Source organism: Neopelma chrysocephalum, unplaced genomic scaffold (genome assembly GCF_003984885.1).
Source record: "Neopelma chrysocephalum unplaced genomic scaffold, ASM398488v2 Primary Assembly neopelma1_43, whole genome shotgun sequence".
In the NCBI taxonomy this organism is placed as follows: domain Eukaryota; kingdom Metazoa; phylum Chordata; class Aves; order Passeriformes; family Pipridae; genus Neopelma; species Neopelma chrysocephalum.
In genome coordinates this window covers 11,018,845-11,041,360 of record NW_020897702.1, presented here as the reverse complement: position 1 = coordinate 11,041,360, position 22,516 = coordinate 11,018,845, and the positions used below count along the sequence as shown (strand labels likewise).

Sequence of the window (22,516 nt, the reverse complement as noted above, 5' to 3'; positions counted from 1 at the left end):
AACAGACTTGAGCAAAATGGTCAGCAATTCCAAGTACAACTGGTGGTTGATTACTATCTGTGTTCCCCAGGAGGTAATGCTGGAGTCAATACTGCTAAATATCTTTGCTAATGATCTACACAATCCATCCACATGCTGCAGGAAGGCCTTTCAGAAGGATCTCATTATGTTGGATAAACTTGCTGGCAAGAACATCATGAGGTTCAGTGATTACAAATGGAAATTCTTGCACCTGACATGGATAACCCTATCCATTGATCCAGACTGGGGACACATGGACTAAGCTGAAGCTTTGCAGAAAAAGCCTTGGTATCTGGTTAGACAGCAGGTTGAACATGAGTCAGCTGTTTGCCTTGCAGGACCAGGCTCCACACTAAACTGCATTAGGAAGAATGTAGTAGGAGGCTGAGGGAGATGGATATTCCCTTTCATTCTGTTCTTGTGAACTTGCATCTGAAGTACTCTATCCCATTTGGAGCCCACTCCAGCAGAAGGATGAACAAACTAGGAGTTCAGTGAAGGATGACCATGACGGTTAAGGTACTGGTCCAAAACAGCCAGTGAGGCTGAGGAGAGGAGATTCTTTAGTCTGGAAAGAATACTAAAGAGGGTTCTAATGATTATATCTAGTTATTTAAAAGGGGCTACAGGGAGGATGGAGCCAGGCACTTTTTGGATGTTCACAGCAAAATTAAAACTGCAAAAAATCTCAAGTTGCAGCAAGGGATATTTGAATGAGTTCTACGAAAGAGTAAGCACCATGAGGGTAGTCAAGCACTAAGACAAATTATCCAAAAGCTTGAGGAATCACTCTAGTTGGAAACGTCAAAAACTTAACTAGAGAACTTCAAGGATGGTCTTGCACTGGGCAGAGGTTTGGATGAGAAAGCTCTTTTAACCAAAATTATTCTGTTAACCTATGATTGATATGAAACTGCCATGGTGGTTTGTGTCTGCTTTCCTTCCTGAAAGGGTGTTGACATCACTATGTATATGGACAGATAAAGTTCAAAAATTTGATTTTTTTGTCTTTTATGACAGCAATGTGGATGTGTGAAAACAAATTTCAGCATGGCACCCAGCACCAAAATATGCTATTGACAGGTGATGTCAACCTGTATGTTGACAAGATGTTGAAATATCTAACTCTCACTGAAGGGGTTTGCATTGTACAGTGAACAGGTGGAGAGATTTCCCAGAACAGGTGGAGAGATTTCCCAGCCACTGACTATCCTCACGTGGATATCAAGCATAAATCTACATCTCCTTGGGCCTCCTCCCAAAGGCATGTAAACAAGTGCCAATTCTGTCAACATTTCTAGCTCTTGTGTTCTTTTTGGCAACTAAAAAGATGTAATCATGAAAGCAGACTGTACTTGTTAGCTTGCCCCTGTTCATATTTCGTGCATCAGCAAGGGATGGAATTGCAATGTGTCTGGAGTATTGTGTGTCAAGTGGGAATCCAGAGCTCAGCTATACTTTGACTCTCATCCTTTTTCATGTGTGGTTTAGAGTTCATAACAAAGGTTATTGTGCTACAATTTTGACTCTTGGCTTTAAAAAAAATTCCTTCTATAGAGAATGGAATTTCTCAGAGACCTATGAGTATATTGAATCCTTTCTCTCTAGCATTCATGCTCCACTAGCATAAAGGTGTGTGTCAGATAGACTTAGAGGCACTGTACAAGCAAAGACACTCAGAGCAGTGCTGTAGCTGAGTGAAGCTATGGTGTGGTTAAACTTGAGTTGGCAAATACACAAATAAGCTGAAGACGGACATTTTACAAGGGCATGTAGTGACAGGACAAGGGGAAATGGCTTCATACTGAAAGAGGATAGGTTTAGATTAGATACCAGGAGAAATTAAATTCTTTACTGTGAGGGTGGTGATGCACTGGAACAGGTTGTTCAGAGAAACTGTGGATGCCACATCCCTTGAAGTGTTCAAGGCCAGGTTGGATGGGGTCTTGAGCAACTTGGTCTGGTAGAAGGTGTCTCTGCCCATGAGGGGCATTGGAAGTAGATGATCTTTAAGGTCCCTTCCAACAGAAACCATTCTATGATTTTATCATCTCAACAATGTAACAATGAACATTGGGATTATCAACATAGTAATATCCTCAAAAGTGTTTATATATATATATATAAAGTATATATACAGTATATATATATAGTATATATATACACAATATATATATATGTATATATATATGTAATACCAAATGGAATATTATTTCCCAGTTGCATCTTCTGCTGGTTAAATAATCTAAATGCACTGACACTGATTAAATTATTCTTCTCCATACCAAATGTTGACTGAATCCTGTAGCTTTTAGACTTCGACACTTATGGCTGATGGTTTTGACTGTTCCACTGCACATGCTTAATGATACCACAATAAGCAATTTGCTAAATATACCTGGAAAGTTTGGGAGCTATTCAAGTCTTTCTTGTGGGAGCTGAGGAGAAGATGTTGCAATTTGCATTTACTACAGAATTGCAATGCCAAGACAAACTTCCTCAATACAGCAACTGTTATTTCAGAGAAATGAGAGATCAGATTTTCAGGGGGCTTATAAGTGCTTGTGTGAAACAATATATATACGTAGGTGCCCAATATATAGGCCTATTATGGACTGGCAAACCAATAATCAGCTGTTCTATGGGTCAAGTAGCAAAAGCAGGCCAAACTATTTGACACAGCTTCATTGAAATCAATAGAATTGAGCAGCTTATTCCAGTAATAAATAGTATGCTACAAGTTTCACTAACCTTTTAAAAAAAGGTTTAGTAAGAAAAGCTTTCACTGCAGTGACTGACAATGACCAACAATCGTGCCACATAACACATGAAGGAAAATCTCATTTTTCACAGAGGGTGCAGATCTGAATTAGATCTAAAATGAGTGAATGTGTGCAGTTTGCATGCAACAGACAACTTAGTTCCCATTTGAAGAAGAGTGGGAGAAATATTCTGGGTTTTGAGCACAGAGAATACTTTAAATTAGCAGCTGTTTGAGAAGGTATTCCATCTACTTGGAATATTCACATTCGCCATGAATGAGCGAGCATTTGCGACGCCTGCACTCCCTGTCTGTGAACTGAAACTTGCTGGCAGCCATCCCAGAAACTTTCAAGGAAGAGTATATGGACGTTTGCAGTGATTTACTGGCCACTGTTTGCAACCACCTGAGAAATTACATTCCTGAGTTAAAATTCTAGCTTCTTGCTGGACCACTGTAAGTAGTGACAATTAAGAACTATTGTTAAGGACATGGTGAAACTTGCCTGATGTTGGTAACCTGTTTGGCAATGGATAGCAGAAAACATTCCATGAAAACCTGTGGTGTTACCTCACTATTCTTCCAGACCAGCGTTCTGCCACCAAGTGTTTATTTATTTAACGGGTAAAGCCATCATTGCAGATAGATATTATTGCAAGAATGTCCCGCCTGATTAAGTTCCTCTGATAGCCAAAGGCTTCTTGCATACTATTTCCAAAAAAGAAAATGAGCTCAGAGGTGTGTGTAGTCTTAATTACCAGAATGTATCTATCTACATGTGTTCCTGCTTCCTAGGTTTATTTATGGGAAAACAAAACAAAACAAAACAAAACAACCCATTCTTTTCTAAAGATGGCCACTTTCTTTAGGTACCATCTCCACGGCATTTGTATTTACGTTTATGATGAGAAACTATGAACTTGTTCTTTTTCCTTTCTTTCTTCATTTGTACACAAACCATTTCACAGGCAGTGGCCTTTTTTTAATTATAAAGCTTTTTTCAATGGGAGGTAAAACATCAGAGAGAACAACCAAAGACAAATGCAGACAACCATGTGGGAAAAGTTAAATAACATTTGATGGTTGGAAGTGTTTACAACAGTATACTCTTAGAAGCTCTTCTAATATCATTAAGCAGATAAATTGATGCTTTCAAAAATTTACACTAGAATGGAGAGGCTTCCTTCAAACATGTCTTAGCACTCCTTATGACTCTCTAAAAAAATAGAAACCTATTTGTCAAGAAGTTCAACATAATAGCAGAGCATGGCTGTTTATATTTTTACATCTACCTGTGTCCTTGACAAGAGCAGTATTAAATAACCCAATAGCCAGTGATATCTTTTTAGAGATGCTTAATATTTGTAATAATCAAATTAATATGACACTGAAGTCAGCAATATATTGCAGGAATGCAAAAGGAATAATTTTAAAAGATATACTTTGTTTGCTATGTCCTGCTTTTTTTCTTGAGAGTCTAGGAGAAGCATAAGGCTGAATATTCATGCTTTCAGTTTCTAAAATGCAGCAATTGATAGCAAACCTTTTTGAGTATATTTACAACTGCAGAGGTTATTTGAAATATCTATCAAATTTTCATGTGGGTGTACACCATAGTTTATAGCTTATATAAGGCCCCTCATTTAAGGATTGTGAAAATGTGAATGTGTGTCATCCCCTTTTTTTATTGCCCTTTTCTGCCAGTTTGGGTTTCACTGCAATTTCATACTCAGCCTTTACTGGAGTGTTTAACAGCAAACCTCACTGAACATATATAGAATTAAATTTCAAACTTCATTTGGTTATTAGTGAGCCACTCCTGATACCAATATCTGACTTCAATCATGTAAATAGAAAGAAATGCACTTAACTAATTAGAATTGCATCAGTATTGTAGAGGTGTGAGATCAGATTTTGCAGATTGAATGGAGTTATATATTTGGATTTAATCCACGACTTTAAGGTACTTGCAAGAGATATCCAGGCAGGGATCAATGTGCATATGTGTATATTGATGTTTACAAATACAGAGAGTCATAGGATCCTTAAGGCTGGAAAAGAACTCCAGCATCATAAATTCAACTATAAACCCAGCACTGCCATAATCACCACTATACCATATCCCCAAATGCGACATCCGCACACTTTTTGAACACTTCCAGGGATGATGACTCCACCACTTCCCTGGGCAACCTGTTCCAATGCCTAACCACCTTTTCTGTGAAAATTTTTTTCCTAATTTCCTATCTAAATCTCCCCTGGTGCAGCTTAAGGTCATTTCCTCTTGTCCTGTCACTTGTTACTGGTGAGAAGAGACTGACTCCCACCTCACTACAACCTCCTTTCAGGTAGCTGCAGAGAGTGATAAGGTTCCCCCTGAGACTCCTTTTCTCCAGGCTAGCAGCCCCAGTTCCCTCAGCTGCTCCTCATCAGACCTGTGCTTGACCCTTCACCAGCATTACTGCCCTTCTCTGGACGTGGTCCAGCACCTCAATGTCTTTCTTACAGTGAGGGGCCCAAATCTGAACAAAGGATTCGAGGTGTGGCCTCGCTGGTGCCGAGTACAGGGGGACAATCGTTGCCCTGTTCCTGCTGGCCACACTATTGCTGATACCAGCCAGGATGCCATTGGCCTTCTTGGCCACCTGGGCACGCTGCTGGCTCATGTTCAGGCACTGTTGACCAACAGTCCCACGTCCTTTTCCGCTGGGCAATTATCCAGTCACTCTTCCCCCAGCCTGTAGCACTGCACGAGGTTGTGACTGAAATGCAGGACCCGGTATTTGGCCTTGTTGAACCTCATACAATTGGTTGTGGCCCAATGATCCATCAATGATAGGATGGATCCAGAGTCTACTTTGAAAGGACAAGAGGTTTTGGACTCAAATTTTAACATAGGAAAACCTGCTCAAATGGTGAAAATAACAATTTTTTTTGTTTGTTTTTTATTTTGTTCACAGGGTGGTCTGGAGAGATTGTGCAGCCTTCATTCTTGGAGGTATTCAAAACCTGACTTGACATGGTCATGAGCAACCTTTTATTGATGACCCTGCCTTGAGTACTGAGGTTGAACTAAACAAATTCTTGATGTGCCTTCCTGCTTCATCTATTCCCTGATTCTGTGAGATTTCATTTTATGCTTAAATACTATCCTCTTATTTGCTTTACCTTGATACTTAAATTTGGAAATTATTAATTGCCAAATTAAGAAAATATACCATTTAAATATAATTTACTACATGTTCCTGTAATCAGAATTACTATTTAGAAACAATGCCTCAAGCTCAATTTTGTGCCATGATTTGGTCTGGGCAGAAAGTTGGATGGGGTGAAATTATTAGTGATTAATTTATACCATTTATATGGCATGTTCTGAAAATGCTGTGAAAGATAGGCAGAGATTACATCAAATTGTTCTTACCTGCCTCAGGGCTGTTCTAATTTAGGATAAAAAATAAAACCCAGGCTGAAAGCAGAAACAGATAGGTATCTGAAATAAATGATGATATAATCTATTGCTCTCTTTGCTGCAAGGTTATCCCAGTGCCTATCAACATTCCTCAGAGATCCACAGTGTCTGTGTTTAAAAGCCACCAAGTGTTTCTAACTGAAAGGCTTGTTAAAACTATTCCCTACTCCTGACATCATCCAAGAACAAGCCTTTAATCTTGTCATAAGTTTATGACTAAATAAAAATTCTTAACTAAAATTTTAAAGGATTTGATTGTTGTGAGGTACTTTTGTCCAGAGGGCTGCTAACAGTCAGGGAATTTGGCCTTTAGCTTGAAGACAAAAGGAAAACTGTTATAAAACTTTTCTTCCTTTTCCTGTAACCAAACCAACACCACCAAAAAAAATCCTATGAATCAAGTATATTAAAATAATAACTGGAAAATTAATTTGTTTACAGTGGTGGTCTGCTATGCAAGAAGCTGAATTACATTTGTACTAAGTGGAAAAACTTTCACGCATCTGAATTTTCTGAGCAGTACCAGATCAGATTGATACCTCTAGACTGCATCAATAAAACACGAAATCCTATTTTATATTTATGTGGTCATTTAAATATATGGGATAACAGGCCAAATATGATCTGAGAGTGAAATGAAATCTGGAGAGCAGAACCAGTACAGGGTCCAGGTTTCTAATCAGCTTCTATTAAAACCAGAACAGGCCCTTGATTTCTTTTTTATATGTATACATTGGTGCCAAATCCAGCCTGGGAACGAGACAATACAGATCATTTTCCACAGACCCCCACAGAGATCAAACCACTCTCTAAAGTCATGCAGTGGAACTTAAGTGAAGTTTTTCACAAACATGGGCTGTTGTGGTTGCCTGAAATTTCTGACATGCCAAAAGGGAGCAAAGTAAAAGAGATCACATTCACTGGATATCTGCTCAGGCTGTTATCGCAGATTCCTTTGAGGTGCTGAGCCCAGAAACAGAGAAGGCCAACATGTCTTGGAAACTGTAAGCCAGTACTGTATCTACTCATACACTGTATGTGCCTGAGGTCATCCTCCTCAAGGATAACAGCCATGGGACAGCCCACATTTGTCTCTTACTCTCCAAGTCAAGGTGGCCACGTGAATGGCAGGCAGCTTCTCCAGATCCTGGTTCATGCCCAGCAATGACCATAGCAATATGGTGACTGGATTTCAGGGCCTGGGAACACTCCTTGATGCTATTTTCTATAATACAGACGCAGTCTATGTATCCCTTTTATGATCAAAGCTTCATCATTTTGATAGCAAGTTACAAATATAGAACTACAGTTCTCTTTCTCTCCTTAGCATATGCTTAATGTATGTGGGAATGGGATTTAAGATGTAAATAAATGCTAGATTGCACACAATTGGAACTGTGATTTGGGCATTATAAAGTTATAAAGAAGAACGCATGTGAATATACAACTTGAAAATGGAAGACAATATTAACAGGAGAAATCAAATGAAATACTTCACTCCAGATCTCCTGTGAAAACTACAGTGATTGTCATCTTGGAGAACCCTAACAGACCTCCTAGATCTATATTGCACCACATGAAGGGCAATTTCATCAGGCCCTTCAGTGCATGGTCACCCCAGAGCACGACTGTCTCTTCTCAATAGTGTTTCTTTATCACTATGGGTTTGTACTGCTAGCTTAACATCCCTTTGTTTTACCATTTACTGGATAATTTGAACTAAGAGAAGGAAACAAGAAACATGACCCAGAAATGTGTGCTTTGCTCAGTTACAGACGAAGATGCTAAACCATAATAATGCTCCCCGCCAACAGTGAGATGTTCACATCCTAAAAAAGCCAGCTGCATATACAGGTGTCTGCACCAGATGCTTCCCTAAGCACAATGCGATAAAAGTGATTATTCCTCACTCAACAGAGAACAGTCCCTAAGCAGGGTATTTAAAGAAGAGTGATAATGCAGGTAATTAGGAGCCCCATGCATTACACACAAAGCAATTTTAAGAGGGTGAAGCTGAGAACCATCTGTCTTTATATGTGGGCCTGTGTTTTATCTGTGAATTCATCATAACCATGAGCAGTTTTCAGTCTGATTTCTCAAGCAAGATTCTACTTAGAAATTGATTAAGGATAAACAACTTATCCCTAGTTTTAATAGGTGGTACCTTGCCCTGTTTCTCCAATGGGAACATGGGCATCACAATGTAAAATCTAGCCAACGGACATTTCCATAAGGAGTGAAGAAATACCCTGGTCTTGCCTCAAAGTATGTATATAGTGACTTTTCTTACCTTTGGACTTCCTGTCGTGGTAGCTCCTGCCTCGATAATGGTGGCCACTGTCTGTGTACAGATTCTCAAGATCTTCTTGCCAGGAGTCCGGGTTAAAGTGTTTGAGCAGATCCTCCACCGTGTCAAATGCAGCAATGGTTTGATCCAGTGCTTCTGCCGTGAGCGTAGCATCAGTCACTGATGGAGAGGGATAGGATACCCCCTAAGAGTGACATATATCTCAGTGCACTTTGAACAAGTTACGGCACCACTTAAAACAACTGAAAACAGTTACTGAGAAACTTGTCTCACTATTGAGTGACACAGCTACTTCGAGCCATCTTTTGAAGTCATTACCTGGGCCAGGCTTTGTTATACCTGTGTTTTCTTTTTGTAAAGAGAAGAGACACCAAGGAACTCCCAAACAAATCCCAGAGGAGATTCAGGGAGCAAAAGCACTGCCACTGGTGGGCTGTCAGCATTTACATCCACTTTTCAAAGGGGATGATGGTTTGCACATTTACAAAGATGTAATGAAAATGTCTTTTGAAACCACTGGTAAGGCCATAGACATAGAATGGAGAGGCCAGCTTTGTCAGTTATTTGATAAGAGGCAGATCAGAAACCACAGCAGAGAAAGACAAAGACAAGTCCACTGGACTATCTTTCTCTGGTCAATTTGGGCAACAAATTTGGCTTGGTTGAAGACTTGAAAAAATGACCCTTTATTCTCCAAATTTAAATGTATTTCAGTACACCAACTGACCCAAAAATACAACTTACTAAGCAAACAGAAAAAATATGATACTTTGATTTTGGGGATGCTGGTGGATAAGAGGCTGGACATGAGTCAGCAACACGCGTTTGCAGCCCAGAAAGCCAATTGTATCCTGGGCTGCATCAAAAGCAGCGTGGCCAGCAGAGTGAGGGGAGAACCTGCCCCTCTACTCCATTCTCATGAGGTTCCACCTAGAATACTTCATCCAGCTCTAGAGTCCCTAGCACTGGAAGGGCATCAACCAGTTGGAGCAAGCTCAGAGGAGAGCTATCAAGATGATTAAAGGTATGGAGGAAAGGCTAAAAGAATTGGAATTATTCAGCCATGAGAAGGCATCAGGGTGACCTAATTTTGGTCTTCCAATACCTGAAGGGACCTTACAAGAAAGACAGAGAGAGATTTTTTACAAGGGCATGTAGTGATAGGACAAGGGGAAATGGCTTTAAAATAAAAGAGGGGAGGTTTAGGTTAGATATTAAGAAGAAATTCTTTACTGTGAGGGTGGTGAGACACTGGAACAGGTTACTGAGAGAGGCTGTGGATGCCTCATCTCTGACAGTGTTCACTGTCAAGTGGAGGGGGCTGTGAGCAAGCTGGTCTAGTGGAAGGCATCCCTACCCACAGCTGGGGTGGAACTAGATGATCTTTAAGGTCCCTTCCAACCCAAGCTATTCTATGCTTCTATGATCTCAGCAATGTAACAATGAATATTTGGATTACCAACATATTAATATCCTCACAATTGTGTCAAATAGAATGTTATTTCCCATCAGTAAGGGCCAAGCACCATTCTCTAAGTGTTCCCACTGAACCTGTGGTACAACTTAACTTTGACAGAAAGATTGTAGCAATTTCAGTTTTCCAGGAGAGGACTTCAAACATTTTTAAAAATCATTATTTAGAATCACAATATCCACTATCGTGACATCACTTTTTCCCTGGTCCAAGCACAAAGTCAAATAGTATGCAAATATTATGTAAAATATGTGCAAGAAAAACTATTAATGCAGATCTCTTACTTTTTGAAGGACCACAATCAAAATACATTATTTTGTCCAACAAGAAGCATAGTAGAGCACAAGAGTTGTTAAAACATTGGGGGGAAAACCCTAGAAACCTCTTGTCTTATGAAAACCCAGCTCTGAAGTAATGCAGCAGAAATATGCCATTTAAAATTAATGGCTTCCCAAAATATTTTTTTTGCCTCATATCCTAGTTAAGTTAAACTATTAATCTTTTTGATTAACTTCAGTCAGTTGGGTAGTAATGGAAAGGTCAATTCATTTGCATAAATTCACCCATTTTTTTGCAGGATTGTGTCCTTCAATTCCTATTATAATAGTTTTAAAGTATATATGTCTTTTAAAATAAAACAGTTGTCTCTAATGGTAAGATATATCACAAATTAACAATCCTTGATATTTTACTGCATTTATTTGCTGAAAATATGGGCGGTCCAAATTATTAAAAACCAGAAAGAGAAGAAATAGAAAACATAACAATAGTGCAGTCAACAAAGCACAGCTGCGCTTTACTGCTTACGACCAACAACCCAAGAAGTTTCAGAGGGCCCACTTGTGACTGCAATGCCTCTCTAGTGCCATGCTAAGTAAGACACAGTGCAGATGCCTGTAACAATTTATGTCCCCTAAAAGGGAAGGCATGCCTCAAAGCCTCTCTCCTGACTTCTAAGTAGCTTGGAATAGAGACTGCCAGAGAGACGGATGTCCCAGGAGCTGAAAAGCTCACACCAGTAAAGTGAATACAGCATTGTTATCTAAAGCAATGTTGCAGGAGAGACTATGCAGTGGCCAGCATCATGCAGTGTGCTAACACAGCCTTTTGGGCTACAAAAGGAAAAGCCACCCAATGCTACTTTCTTACTAAGAAGAGCTCAGTGGGGCTCATGGCAGCCCAACAGGGAAACATCAGACCCTGATTGCCTTTCAAAAGCAAGGGAAATGGTGCGAGGAGACTGAAGAAACAGCACATAAAAATCAGGCCACAGGTCTGTGGCTTACTCAATGGAAGAGGGGGTTTTTTTCACATGTTCAACTGTACATTTCATTACAGAAATGCAGGTCAGTGAATGTGCAAGGAATTTCAAACTCAGACAGTTGGGCATTCCCCTTTTTCTTTTCATATAAAAGCTTCTACTCAAGAGATTTGTGCAACCTCGTTCAAACATAGAAGAAAGCTTAATGTTTTCTCAGTGACAGCCAAATAAAGAGGAATTATTTCAACAGCTCAGATAGCCTCCTGACACCATGTGACAGGCCCAAAAGCAACTTCAAAGCTGCCAACACAACTGCCTTTTTTTTTTGTTCTGCCAAGAATGAGGTGCTGGCTTTAGGAGAGTTTGGGCTTGTTGTAATCTGGCTTCTGATATTGCATCCAAAGAGGGAGCAAGAAGAAAAGTGAAATGTAGGAAGCAATGAAGAGCAAAGATTTACCACATTTTGTATCTCTTTTGTATTTCTTAAAAGCATTGAATACATTTTTAATTTAATGGAACACAAAGGTATCTTTTTTTTTGTCAGCGCTCTTGCCCCTAATCTCTATTCCTCCATTCTTTTCTTTTTCCTATCTCTGTTGTGAACCTGACAGGCAGTTCAATGTGCATCACAGTTTTTTTGTTGGACAAAAAATTACTTCAGAAATAATGGAAACTAGACTAATAAGGAGTGATTTTGTTTCCTTTTTATTTTTTTCCTGGGTTTCCCATGATGGGTTAAGGGCAGAAGTATTTGTTTTAGCTTTCTGAGAGAAAAAAACAAACAAAAACCAAACAAAACATACCTCTGTAATATGATCTCCAACATGGAATTTGCTCACTCTGAAATTTTCATTCTGAGAGTTGTAATGTGTCTAGAACCCAAAATGAGTCCTTGAGTTGCTTGTGGGTTTCAGAGAGCAATCTTTAAACATCAGCAGAATCGTATGTCATCAAGACTTACAGGTCTGAGTTTGTCTTTCTGCTCCTCAAGACCAGAGTAGAACCCCTGAATCTTTCTCTCCTGAGGAACTTGGGTGTTCTCAGACTTTTTCCTTGGTGCTTTTGTGAAAAATTGCTCTACCTTATTTTCTCTGAGGATAAAAAGGACTTGTAGGTGTGACACACACCCAAGCTGAAGAAAACGTTTTAAGAGATAGGGAATGGTGTGGGAAAACCAGTAAAACTGAGTTTCTGCTTCTGGTTGAGCTGTAGGTTTCCATGTGACCTTGGGCATCAGCTTGCTACCTGTAACATTGGTACTGAATTTCCCTACCTGCAACATGTTAACAATTTTTCAGAAAAAAAGATGTGGAAGATAAACCTAATTTTTCAATATGAAAAAGATACTGGATTTTGGTTTGGTGTATTGTGCATTTTATGATGTTAAGGATGTTAACTAACATGGCATGTACCATACCACTGATCTCATTTTCGTAGTCATCTGCTGAGGGAGCCCTAGGCTTACATTTTCAAACACCAGCCTACCATATTTTTAAACAAAATATTCCATCACATAGATTTTTTTTCCATAATAGTCCATAATAGAATGAAAAATGAGTTTATGTCTTTCAGTAAAACTGTTTTAGCATCTCCTGCTTGGCACATCTAGTAGATCTCAGCCCTGCTAACATTACTCCTCAAGACTTTCAGCACAATTAGTTCCAGGCAATCAATGCATCGTATCATGAAGGAAAAGTTTCATTTGCAAACTCAAGGGTAAACATAAGTAAGACTGTCTTAACAGCTTCTAATTTTGGCAGTACAGAATTTTCTTTCTACTCACTGCCTGGACTGGACACTGATCAGTAGAATTTACCCATATTTTATTTACTGCTCCTTCACTGGCTACTCCTGGCAGCTATTGTAACAAAGGTGCTATCATTAAGCTCTCTTCCATGAATGCTCCAAACATTGGTCTCAAATCTGCTTCTAGCATTTATCCCCACCTCGTGTTTTAAGAGGAGTTAACAAGAGCTGTGACATGGTGCTGCCTAGGCAGCAGAGCACACAGAAGAGGACTGGCCATATTATGAGTTCTGATGCTACACTGCTGTTCCCAGGCATTGGGAAAGAGAGGACAATGACACAAATCAAATGCAATGAAGAGAAAAATAAAATTTTATACTGGATTACATGTTTTTCTTCTTTTTTCTGTTTTATTTTTCTCTGAGTTGCATTTCACCGCTGTATGCGGAGACTTCAGATATTTTATTGGAAACACTTTAAAAAAAATTCTCAGTGTTCACAGTGAAAAGCTAGATCTATGTTCCTACTGTTTTAATTATAGTTTTCTGTTTAGGTCAAGACATTCTACAATTAAAAATTTTAAGTTTATATGCTGTATTTTCATATTGGCAGAATGAGTTTGAAAGCAAGAAATGTTTCCCAATGGTTATCTCATGTGATTACAATAGTTGATGGCATATCCTGAATCTTTTAGCTCTAAAAACATACTGATTGACTCCAATATGAGTTGGATAAACACCTATTTCATTCTATTCCAAAAGTGGTTTCTCCATGCAGGTGCCATTTCTGTGAGTTGGATTCAAGCCATCCTATGAATCCGTCCGTGCGCAAAATAGTGAAAAATTACTTACTGAGACAGAGCTTGTGACTGACTCCCAGTTGGTTTCTGAGGCTGCATGCTGGAAATCATCCTAAGGGGAAAAACCCACAGGAAAAAATCACCATTAAGGCAATATCCAAAATTAACTACAGAACCTAGGAAATATTTCAGCATTCAACCTCTGTCACTTTTTTCTAACCCTCTTTAATGCAAGAGTCCCTTGCCATGTGTCAATCCTAAATAATGCTATTTCCATTAGGGTTCCTCCCTTTTCATTGTTTATAAACTAGCTCCTTGCAAGCTCGCTGGGACAAGAATAGGTGGTATAATAATAATAATAATAATAATGATGATGATGATAACAATAATACCATCACCAATATGATAATTGCTGCTTTGCATAGCAGGACCCAATGTGGTCCAGGACATAATATTTATCTTCTTTATGTTAAACACCATCTCTGTATGCCTATAATCAGAGTATCAATGCTGTTGCCAAACAGATCTGTTCTGGAAAGAATGTGGACATGCCAATACCCTGGAATTACTTAGTCAAGGTGAAAAGCAGAGTAACCTAATCCATTTGAAAAGTAGTCCTAACATGACTGTATTGCTTTTGGTGCTTGAGCTGAATAGGAGTTCCTCTCTTTACAGGAATGGCACTATGTTCTTTACATCAAAAAACACAACCGCAGTACATTCACAGTAGAAGAGTCACTGCACCAAACCTCTGGGTATTTATGATTAATTTGAGCACAGGGATGGGTTTCATCTCATCCACCTTTGGACATCTATAAAGCCAACATCTAAGTGAGTTGTTCGTTTCCATTTACAGTCAACAAAACCTGGCATTTTCAGGGTGAAAAATCATCTGATAAACTGTTTTAGAAGCTTAATTTGGAATGACATTGCATCCTAAAAGAGCATTTTTGTCTCTATTGTCTCTATAAAAGAGACCTGGGAGGATAAGCTTAGATATTGATGTCAAAACTGTAGATACTGACATGTGGTCACCTAAATACCAATCGACTTGTCTGACCAGTGATGAGAAATCACCACTTAAATAATGAAGAAGCCATTTCTTTAATATTTTGGCGGTTTTACACATTTCCAACTGGAATAACTAAACCATGAAAAATGGAAAAAAAGGCAGCATTACAGAATGGTTATTAAACACACACATGCAGTGAATAGCTAATGATCAACAGGATTATGCGGGTAAGGAAAGTGGACTGAAGTGACAGCGTACCGAGATTTTAATTTCTAATAATCTAATTTACAATGAAAAGATTTAAAGAAGATGGATCAATGCCTGGAATCACAATTTTGTCCTAACACAGGATCTGCTACGCTTTTTTTTAAGCTAGCAACCAAAGGGGAAAATGCATGCTCAACTGATGCTCACTAGACTTGATCCTGGATTGGACCATACATATATGCATATATTATTTCTTAGGAATGGAAAACAGAAAATTGATCACATAATCTGCTGATTCATCAATAAAATTTTCCTTTACTCAAGAAGGAACTGCTTTCAGATCCAGAATCAATACATGTGGGTTTTTAATGTTTTTCATGTGCTATAGAAAAATATTCAAATATCTCAAAAGTCACAAGATTGTGAATTCAATACTGCTAGTGTTTCTTTTTAAAATGTCCCTTTCTCTCAAATCTGAAATGGCAAAACTGTAGTGGTTTCTTCAGTACTTAAGATTAGTAGAAATTAAGAAACCCCATCACTAAGTGACCTTTGAAACTGCAGGGCTTTTAAAAGGCTAATAATTAAGTGGTCATTTTTTCTAAGAATACAGAAATATTTTAGGTACAGTATTTCAAAGCAGATTTTTTTTTCTTGAAAACAATAAAAAGATCTGCAAAAGCTATGATCAGGTCATAAATAATTCTGAATGTGGCTACCTTGGCCACATTCTCTACACATTTAGTTGCCCAGTTCTTGACAAGCCGCAACTTAAATTAAATAAAAATGGATTTGAAAAGCTCATGAATCCTCTGGTAATGGCTGCTAGTTGCAAAATTTGGAAATCATTTCCTCTCAGTCATTAGCTTCCATTTAGCACTTCCAGAAAAAGAACTAAAGTGGCATTGAGTTCTGTGGCATTATTTTAAAACAGGAACAATTTGTCTCATTGAATGTTTGGAGTAGACTGTAGACAACAAGTAATTTTGTGTTCAAAGTGATGGTCCCATTATGTTGTCTAACTGTAGATATCAAAAATGTTTCTTTAGTCTGATTCTTTGAGTTGGTTGATGCCAGGGAACCCCTCCAAAATCCTGAGATAGACATGTGTACCACCTGCTTCTTGGATCTCAAACCTTATGACTGCACATTTTGACTCTGTGATTATATTCGATCTGCATAAACTATTCACAACCCTATGGCTTTTTTCCACCATCACTTAAGGCAGCTGCAGTCATTCTTGGCTTCTCAGAGCTTTCAACCTCTACAGTTTGAAGATTTTATTATCTATGTCTTCTGCTTGCAGCTATTTCAAGTAATGATATTAAAGTAGTTCTCATCATTACAAAAGTCTCTCCTCTTTTCTCACCATTGTCCATAGTACAACCTGAAGGACAAATCTATTTTCAGTGCTATCTATTCAATTTATACTATCTTGTTTATGAAAATTTGCCTATGATCACTTTGGCTGTTGTTTTCTTCATTACTTAATACTATACTTTTCAGTTAAAACATTAAAAAAAACCAACAAAACCCCCCAAACCCAAAAAAACATAATCCCCACATCTTTTCTAACCTAATACTGGAAAAACAGGGTAGTAATAATTTGGCTACGTCACCCTGACAACAGTGCTTCTATTCTCGTATGTGTGCAGGTAACATAACAGTACTGCATGAGACTTCAACAAAGCACTGCATTAACTATTCTACAAGCAGCAAAATTACAGGGAAAACAACAGGACTACCAATCACCTTCTGATGGTAGCTACTTCTACTGAAAAAAACAACTTCTAAACCTCAGCTTCCAAAATTACACTTCAGCAAGACAAATACTGAGTCAGTCCTTAGAGTTAAATATATATGGACATTGATATATTGTTCTTGGCTCTGTTTCAGACAAAGAAAAGCTACTCTCTCCTTTGCAGACTGACTTTGCCTATAGCCTGTCTCCCACCACTGATCACCAATAAGTGACAAGGAGTCACAGGGAATACTCTGTGTTTCACCTAGAGCTTTCCCAAGTGGAGATCATGAGGCAAAATCACAGCCATTGATATATGAGACTGCAGAGTCAGATAGCACTGGTTGCTGAGGAAGATGACTTGCAGCCTGGGGGGTCCATGACCTGCAGCAGCACAAGCTCCACTGGGTTGAAGCCATCGGAATTGGTGGGAGCTGTAGGAACAGAGAGGCATCAGGAAAACACCAGGGATGAGGATGAGAAGCTTGCCAGTTTGGGAAGCATGTTGTCCATGACTCACTTTGCTGTACAACCCATGTGGCAAAACGTGAGTCCTTCCAGCCATGCTGGATTACTGCCTGGTCCTCAAATTAAAAGCAAGAAGCAGCCTCTCATATTTCTGTGATTCTTCATTTTTTACATAGTTTATCTCTATAGACCAGTCTTTTGGCATCTTGGTATGTGACATCTTTGAGGTAGGACGCCAGGGGTAGGCTACAACTCCCACAGGACAGGCACAGCACACTGGCAGCTCTCTCCAGGGGAAAGAAGCAGCTCCATATCTCTATGAACTTCTTTCTAAACTCCTTCTCTTAATCTGCAGGTCTGTGGGGTGAGTGGACTAGGTTTGGTAAAAGATTGTTTATCTGACAAAACAACTATAAACTATGGCTAATGAAAGCTGAGGTGATACTCTCCGCTTCAAGGAGTGGGAAAGGTTCTCAAAAGAGTTTTGATTAAGCATCCCTGATCCTAAGACAGCATCCTTAACTGATGCTTAGGGTCCATTGGTTCAAGAAGGTCCTCTCCTGAAGGAGCAACGTTCTCTACTATGACCTTCTACTCAGACGACAGGTAAGGGGGGAAGGGCAAAAATGAAGGCATGTTCTTGGGGCAAGTAAACATGAGAAAGAGGAAGAATGAAGCAAACTAAGGAAAAATTAAGACAGAGAAGCTGAAGAGTTGGGCTCTGTCCGTGGTCACCCCATTTGTGGTATTTAGACATCATAAACTATAAACCAAAGAAAAGCAGTTTCTAGAAATTTGCAGAAGAACAGAGATAAAGGATGAACTGAGGCACACAGCAGATCCTGAAAAACCAAATCAGGGGTGAAATGGGGCACATTCAAAAAGGTCCAGTACAGAAACAAAAAGTTGTGAACTCTCCATGGAGTGTAAGAATTAGAGACTAAGGACAATGGAAGGTCTGTAAAGAAAAACTAGGGTAAATTACAAGTTGAAGAAAAAAAAGGCAAAATTATCCTACTGTTTAGATTAATAAAAGGAAACTCAATCATACCTAATTTTGAACAATGGTCAACAGGCATCTATTACATTCAGAGCTATTTGCAAACAGGTAGCTGATAAACTTGTATTTGTTGATAGCAATAACAAATTATAATAATCTGGAAATATTTCTTTTTTTTTTTTCCTGCAACAAGCAATAGTACCAATATTTTCTCCAAGAATTGAATTTGTAGGTATTACATTTTATGTAAAAAGTGACAGGTATTTCAAGCAAATAAACCCCAAACTCAGAACCTGGTTTGTAACAGAAATGGTGTTATGTAAGTTAGAAGCAAAATAAAAGTCATAGTTTCATTCAAAAAAGTGCTGTGACACATACCCAAGTTTGTACACTTCAACATATTAATTATAATTTTTCATGTAGCATTTTAGTACACTCCAATTTCTATTCTTAAATATAAATAAAAATCATATAGATGTACACTTTGAAGTATCTTTTTCTTTTACCATACTTTCATTTCATCACATTGCTAGGCCTTAATTTAATATTAGAATGTCATTTATCAGCACTTCTCCTAAGGATGCAGTAAGATACCTACAGCAGGCTACTCACTAGGGCGCCAGACACTGCATTTTTCTTACAGTAATGGTCAAACCACTGCTCTGTTCAGCTCTGGTGACCAGACATCAAAATAAAAGGTACTGAATTTGGAAAGCATGCAATGAAACATTAAGTGGAGGCCAGTGTCTTTCAAGAAAGTCTGATGTAACTTGACCTTGTCTCTCCAGACAATAACGTAGAGTCAGCTGCAAGAGGCAATGTCAACCAATGTCATTAAGCTCTATCATTTGGCAGTGCAAGCATTAACAAATTCAGGTAGCTGTAATCTGAAGGCAATAATATCCAAACTGGAAGTATGAGCAAATTTTACCACTGATGGCAACTGTAACTGAAACAGATAAGAAATTAACAAATAATTTTAATTGTATTGAATTTTCTTTTCTATTTTTTTATGTAGTCCCATAAAAGCAGGCCATCAATGACAACAGCATTTTAAAGTCAGTAACAAAAGGTCAGACAGCCACCAAAGTGTCTGATCCTAAATGTGATAGTATGATTCTTGCCCTTTAAAAAAAGATATAAATTGAGTTTTTGAAGCCCAGTTGCCACTACATACCAGTAGTTACAACCTTATAAGTTATGACTAAGTTAATACTTGTGTAAGACAACATATAAAAAATCACTCTTGATTTGTTCTGACACGTTTACTAGCTATAACTGAGTGGGAAGCATAAGATACTTAAAATTTCAAAAGTTTAAGGCTGTAATAGCTATTTTGGTTAACTGCAGTTTGATACTTTTATTTATGAAAAGTTGAGGTAAACCATAAGAATAGGAGTGTATTTAATAACAGTTATATTTAGTAAATACTCCTCTTCATCCTTCACCTAGCTCTGGAAATAGGCATTGCTGGATGCATATTGTAAGAATGTCCAAGACATTGACATTTAAATGATCTGTCTAAAAGGTCAGATAACACTTGCTCAAATGAGACGATGGTTATGCCTTTGAAAAATCAGATGTCATCTAACACTACTATGTCTATAAGCATCCCATTTGCTACACAAACCCACAAGAAAGTGTGCAAGACTTTACTGCCATGCTGGGCAAATTGTGCATTGCCCTTTATTTTCTCCATCACAGAGGCCTGTCCTCATGTCTCCATGTACAAGGGATTTGCTAATAGCTAATCTGGTGTATACTGCAGTTAAGCAATTATAAATAAAATACAAATCAAGTAACATTCACTGTAAATATTCTGCAATTCCTCCTTTGCCATTTTTATCTGAATGGAAAATTTTACTTCTGCAATTAAACACTGGGACACAAAACTTGAAAGGCCCTTCCGGGCTGTCACTTCCAAAACCCTCAGATTTGTTGGCTGTTTCCAAGCTAAATTTATCTTTATTGCACTTATGTAAGTACCAGCTTTATCCTTTTCTTCCTCTCCCAAGTTTGCTTCCTGCAGTAATTCTGAAGAGATGTTATATCTCCTATCAGCATACATTTTATTATGCTAAGCAAGCCAAGTTGTCTTGGCCCTTAGTAAGAACTGTCCTCTTCTCCCCCAATTGTCCCTGAACTCAGTCCAAGAGAAATGGGATTGCTCCATACTGTGGAGACCAAAACCATACAAAGTATTCCAGAAAAGATGCAGCTATAGCCTCATTGGTCCTGTGCCTAGTACACTGAGAAATTTTTTCACCCCTCTTCACTAACCAGTGAGATGCCATCTAACAGCAAAAGCTATTAATCTCTACATGAATGACCTCTTTGTTCATTTTTGGGCCATTACATTTTACTGCAAATCAATTATTTGCTGCTCAAGGTCAACCAGTTTTCCTCTTCAATACTCTGATTTTCCCATTCATGAGCAACGCACTTCGGTTCTGTGTGTGCTGCAAAACCCATTAAAGTGCTACTCTGCAGGTTGTACTCTGGTTGCTAAAACATCCCAAAAATAAAAATGACCATAAGACCAACCCTTTAGAAATTCCCATTAGTGAGCTCTCTCAGGATGGATACTCCCTTCTGCATTACAGCGCACTGCTTCCCCTTTGACTGCTACGTGTCCATCTACTGCAGCATAAGCATTTCCTGTATTACTCTGGGTGAGATGCTCCTCTGAAGTCCAATTATATTTGCTAGACAGCATTTCCTTCCTTTTCAGGCTATCTTCCAGTCTGGAATGAGTTTCTTTTATAAAGAGATGGGTTGTTTTTCTCTAGTTTCCTGCATCTTTAACCACCTTTTCTGCTGACAAGTGCCCTGTAAGCTTTCTAGGTCAGACTAATCAGCCTGCAGGTGCCTGGGCCACTCTCCTGTCATTGATGCTATAGACTGCCACTGCAGTCACCATTTCCACGTGAGCCCTGGCTCACCTTATTGCTATCCAGGGATGAAATCCAGGTGCTTTAAGCTTATACTACATCTGCTCCCTACTCCCTTTAAATTACTATTATACAGAAAGAAGACTTGCTTTCAGCAGTGACCCTTTGTGCCTTATGGTCTGCAGTGCCCATCTTTTGGCAGTGACACTGGAGAGTTCCAAAGGCAACTGGGCTCCTTGCTCACCCCAGTTCAGTGTCTAAGCACACCTGGGCCATGGTGCCGCGCCATTTTGAAGGGCCTGCTGGTCCCTACGTGATGCCCCATGCCAGCTCTGCCAGGTCAGTGGGGAGCAGACATCCAGAGGGGTCCTGTTCAGTGCAGTGCTGGTGTCAGAGAGCTGCCAGGTGGATAAGAGCTTGGGAGCAGTGATCTCAGGAGCCAAAACATTGCTGCCAGGTCAAAATCCAGTGCCCTTGTGAGGACTTTAGTCTATGCTGACTGGCAGGATTTTGGAAGCAGCCTCCCTGGTAACTGGTGAGTCTGCCCTGAGCAAAACTGAAAAAGCTGATGCTTCACTTTCCCGATAGTGTCCAGGTTGGACAAAACTCTTTCAGAGTTAACAGAAGGCAGTGACAGCTGGTTATTTCAGGTCCTCCTTCTTGGTATGACTCATACCAAATGGGAATGTACTGAAAAGCCCCAGTACTAGGGATAGAAGGAAAAAATATTAATGACAGAAAATCTCCTAGGAGCAAGCTATTAATTTTCTGATTTCTTTCCACTTGAATTCCTACACATTTTTTATAGATTTAAGCACGGTCTATAATCAGTGAAAAATAATCATTAACAAATACAGCCTAATTTCATTTAATACTCCAAGTTTTCCATTGTTCTACTAGGAGGATCTGCTAAGTGCAGACATGCATGCTTACATTTTCAGACATGATTTGGGAGAAACGTGAAAGCACTAATAATAATAATGAAAAACTCTAATGGAGCTAAGCAAATTTAATTCCAAAGCTGAGGATAAAGTGTAAAAAGGTACCAGCAAGGGACATTAGCTATCCTAGCAGCAATCCCAGCCTATTGATTTTTTGTGAAAGATCCATTTGTTTTTGAGCTCTCTCTAAGAGGATGCTGTTTAATTCTGCAGTAAGCATGCAGCAGGAGCACGTGTTACGTTCCACAAATAATGCAAAACAAAGCAATTTGTTCACCCTCCTTTTTTGACTGGAAGGCATTGCATTTACTTGGATACCAAAAAAGGACTGCTATACAAACTTTCTAAGATGCTCAATAATTATAAAAATAACAAGAATACATAATCTTTAAAGAATACGAGAACCATTCTCTCTTA

At 38.9% G+C, this 22,516-nt stretch overlaps 1 protein-coding gene across 6 annotated transcripts in view; it reads right to left on the bottom strand.

Annotated features, from left to right (window-relative positions):
• Positions 1 to 22,516, bottom strand: part of PDGFD (platelet derived growth factor D) — a 141,809-nt gene that overhangs the window by 18,838 nt on the left and 100,455 nt on the right. For all 6 annotated transcript variants that reach the window (XM_027677329.1, XM_027677331.1, XM_027677330.1 and 3 more), the window contains 2 exons: positions 13,892 to 13,951; positions 8,542 to 8,743 (listed from right to left, as the gene is read on the bottom strand). In XM_027677329.1, the coding sequence (XP_027533130.1) occupies positions 8,542 to 8,743; positions 13,892 to 13,951 (262 nt within the window). The remainder of the gene's footprint in view (positions 1 to 8,541; positions 8,744 to 13,891; positions 13,952 to 22,516) is intronic.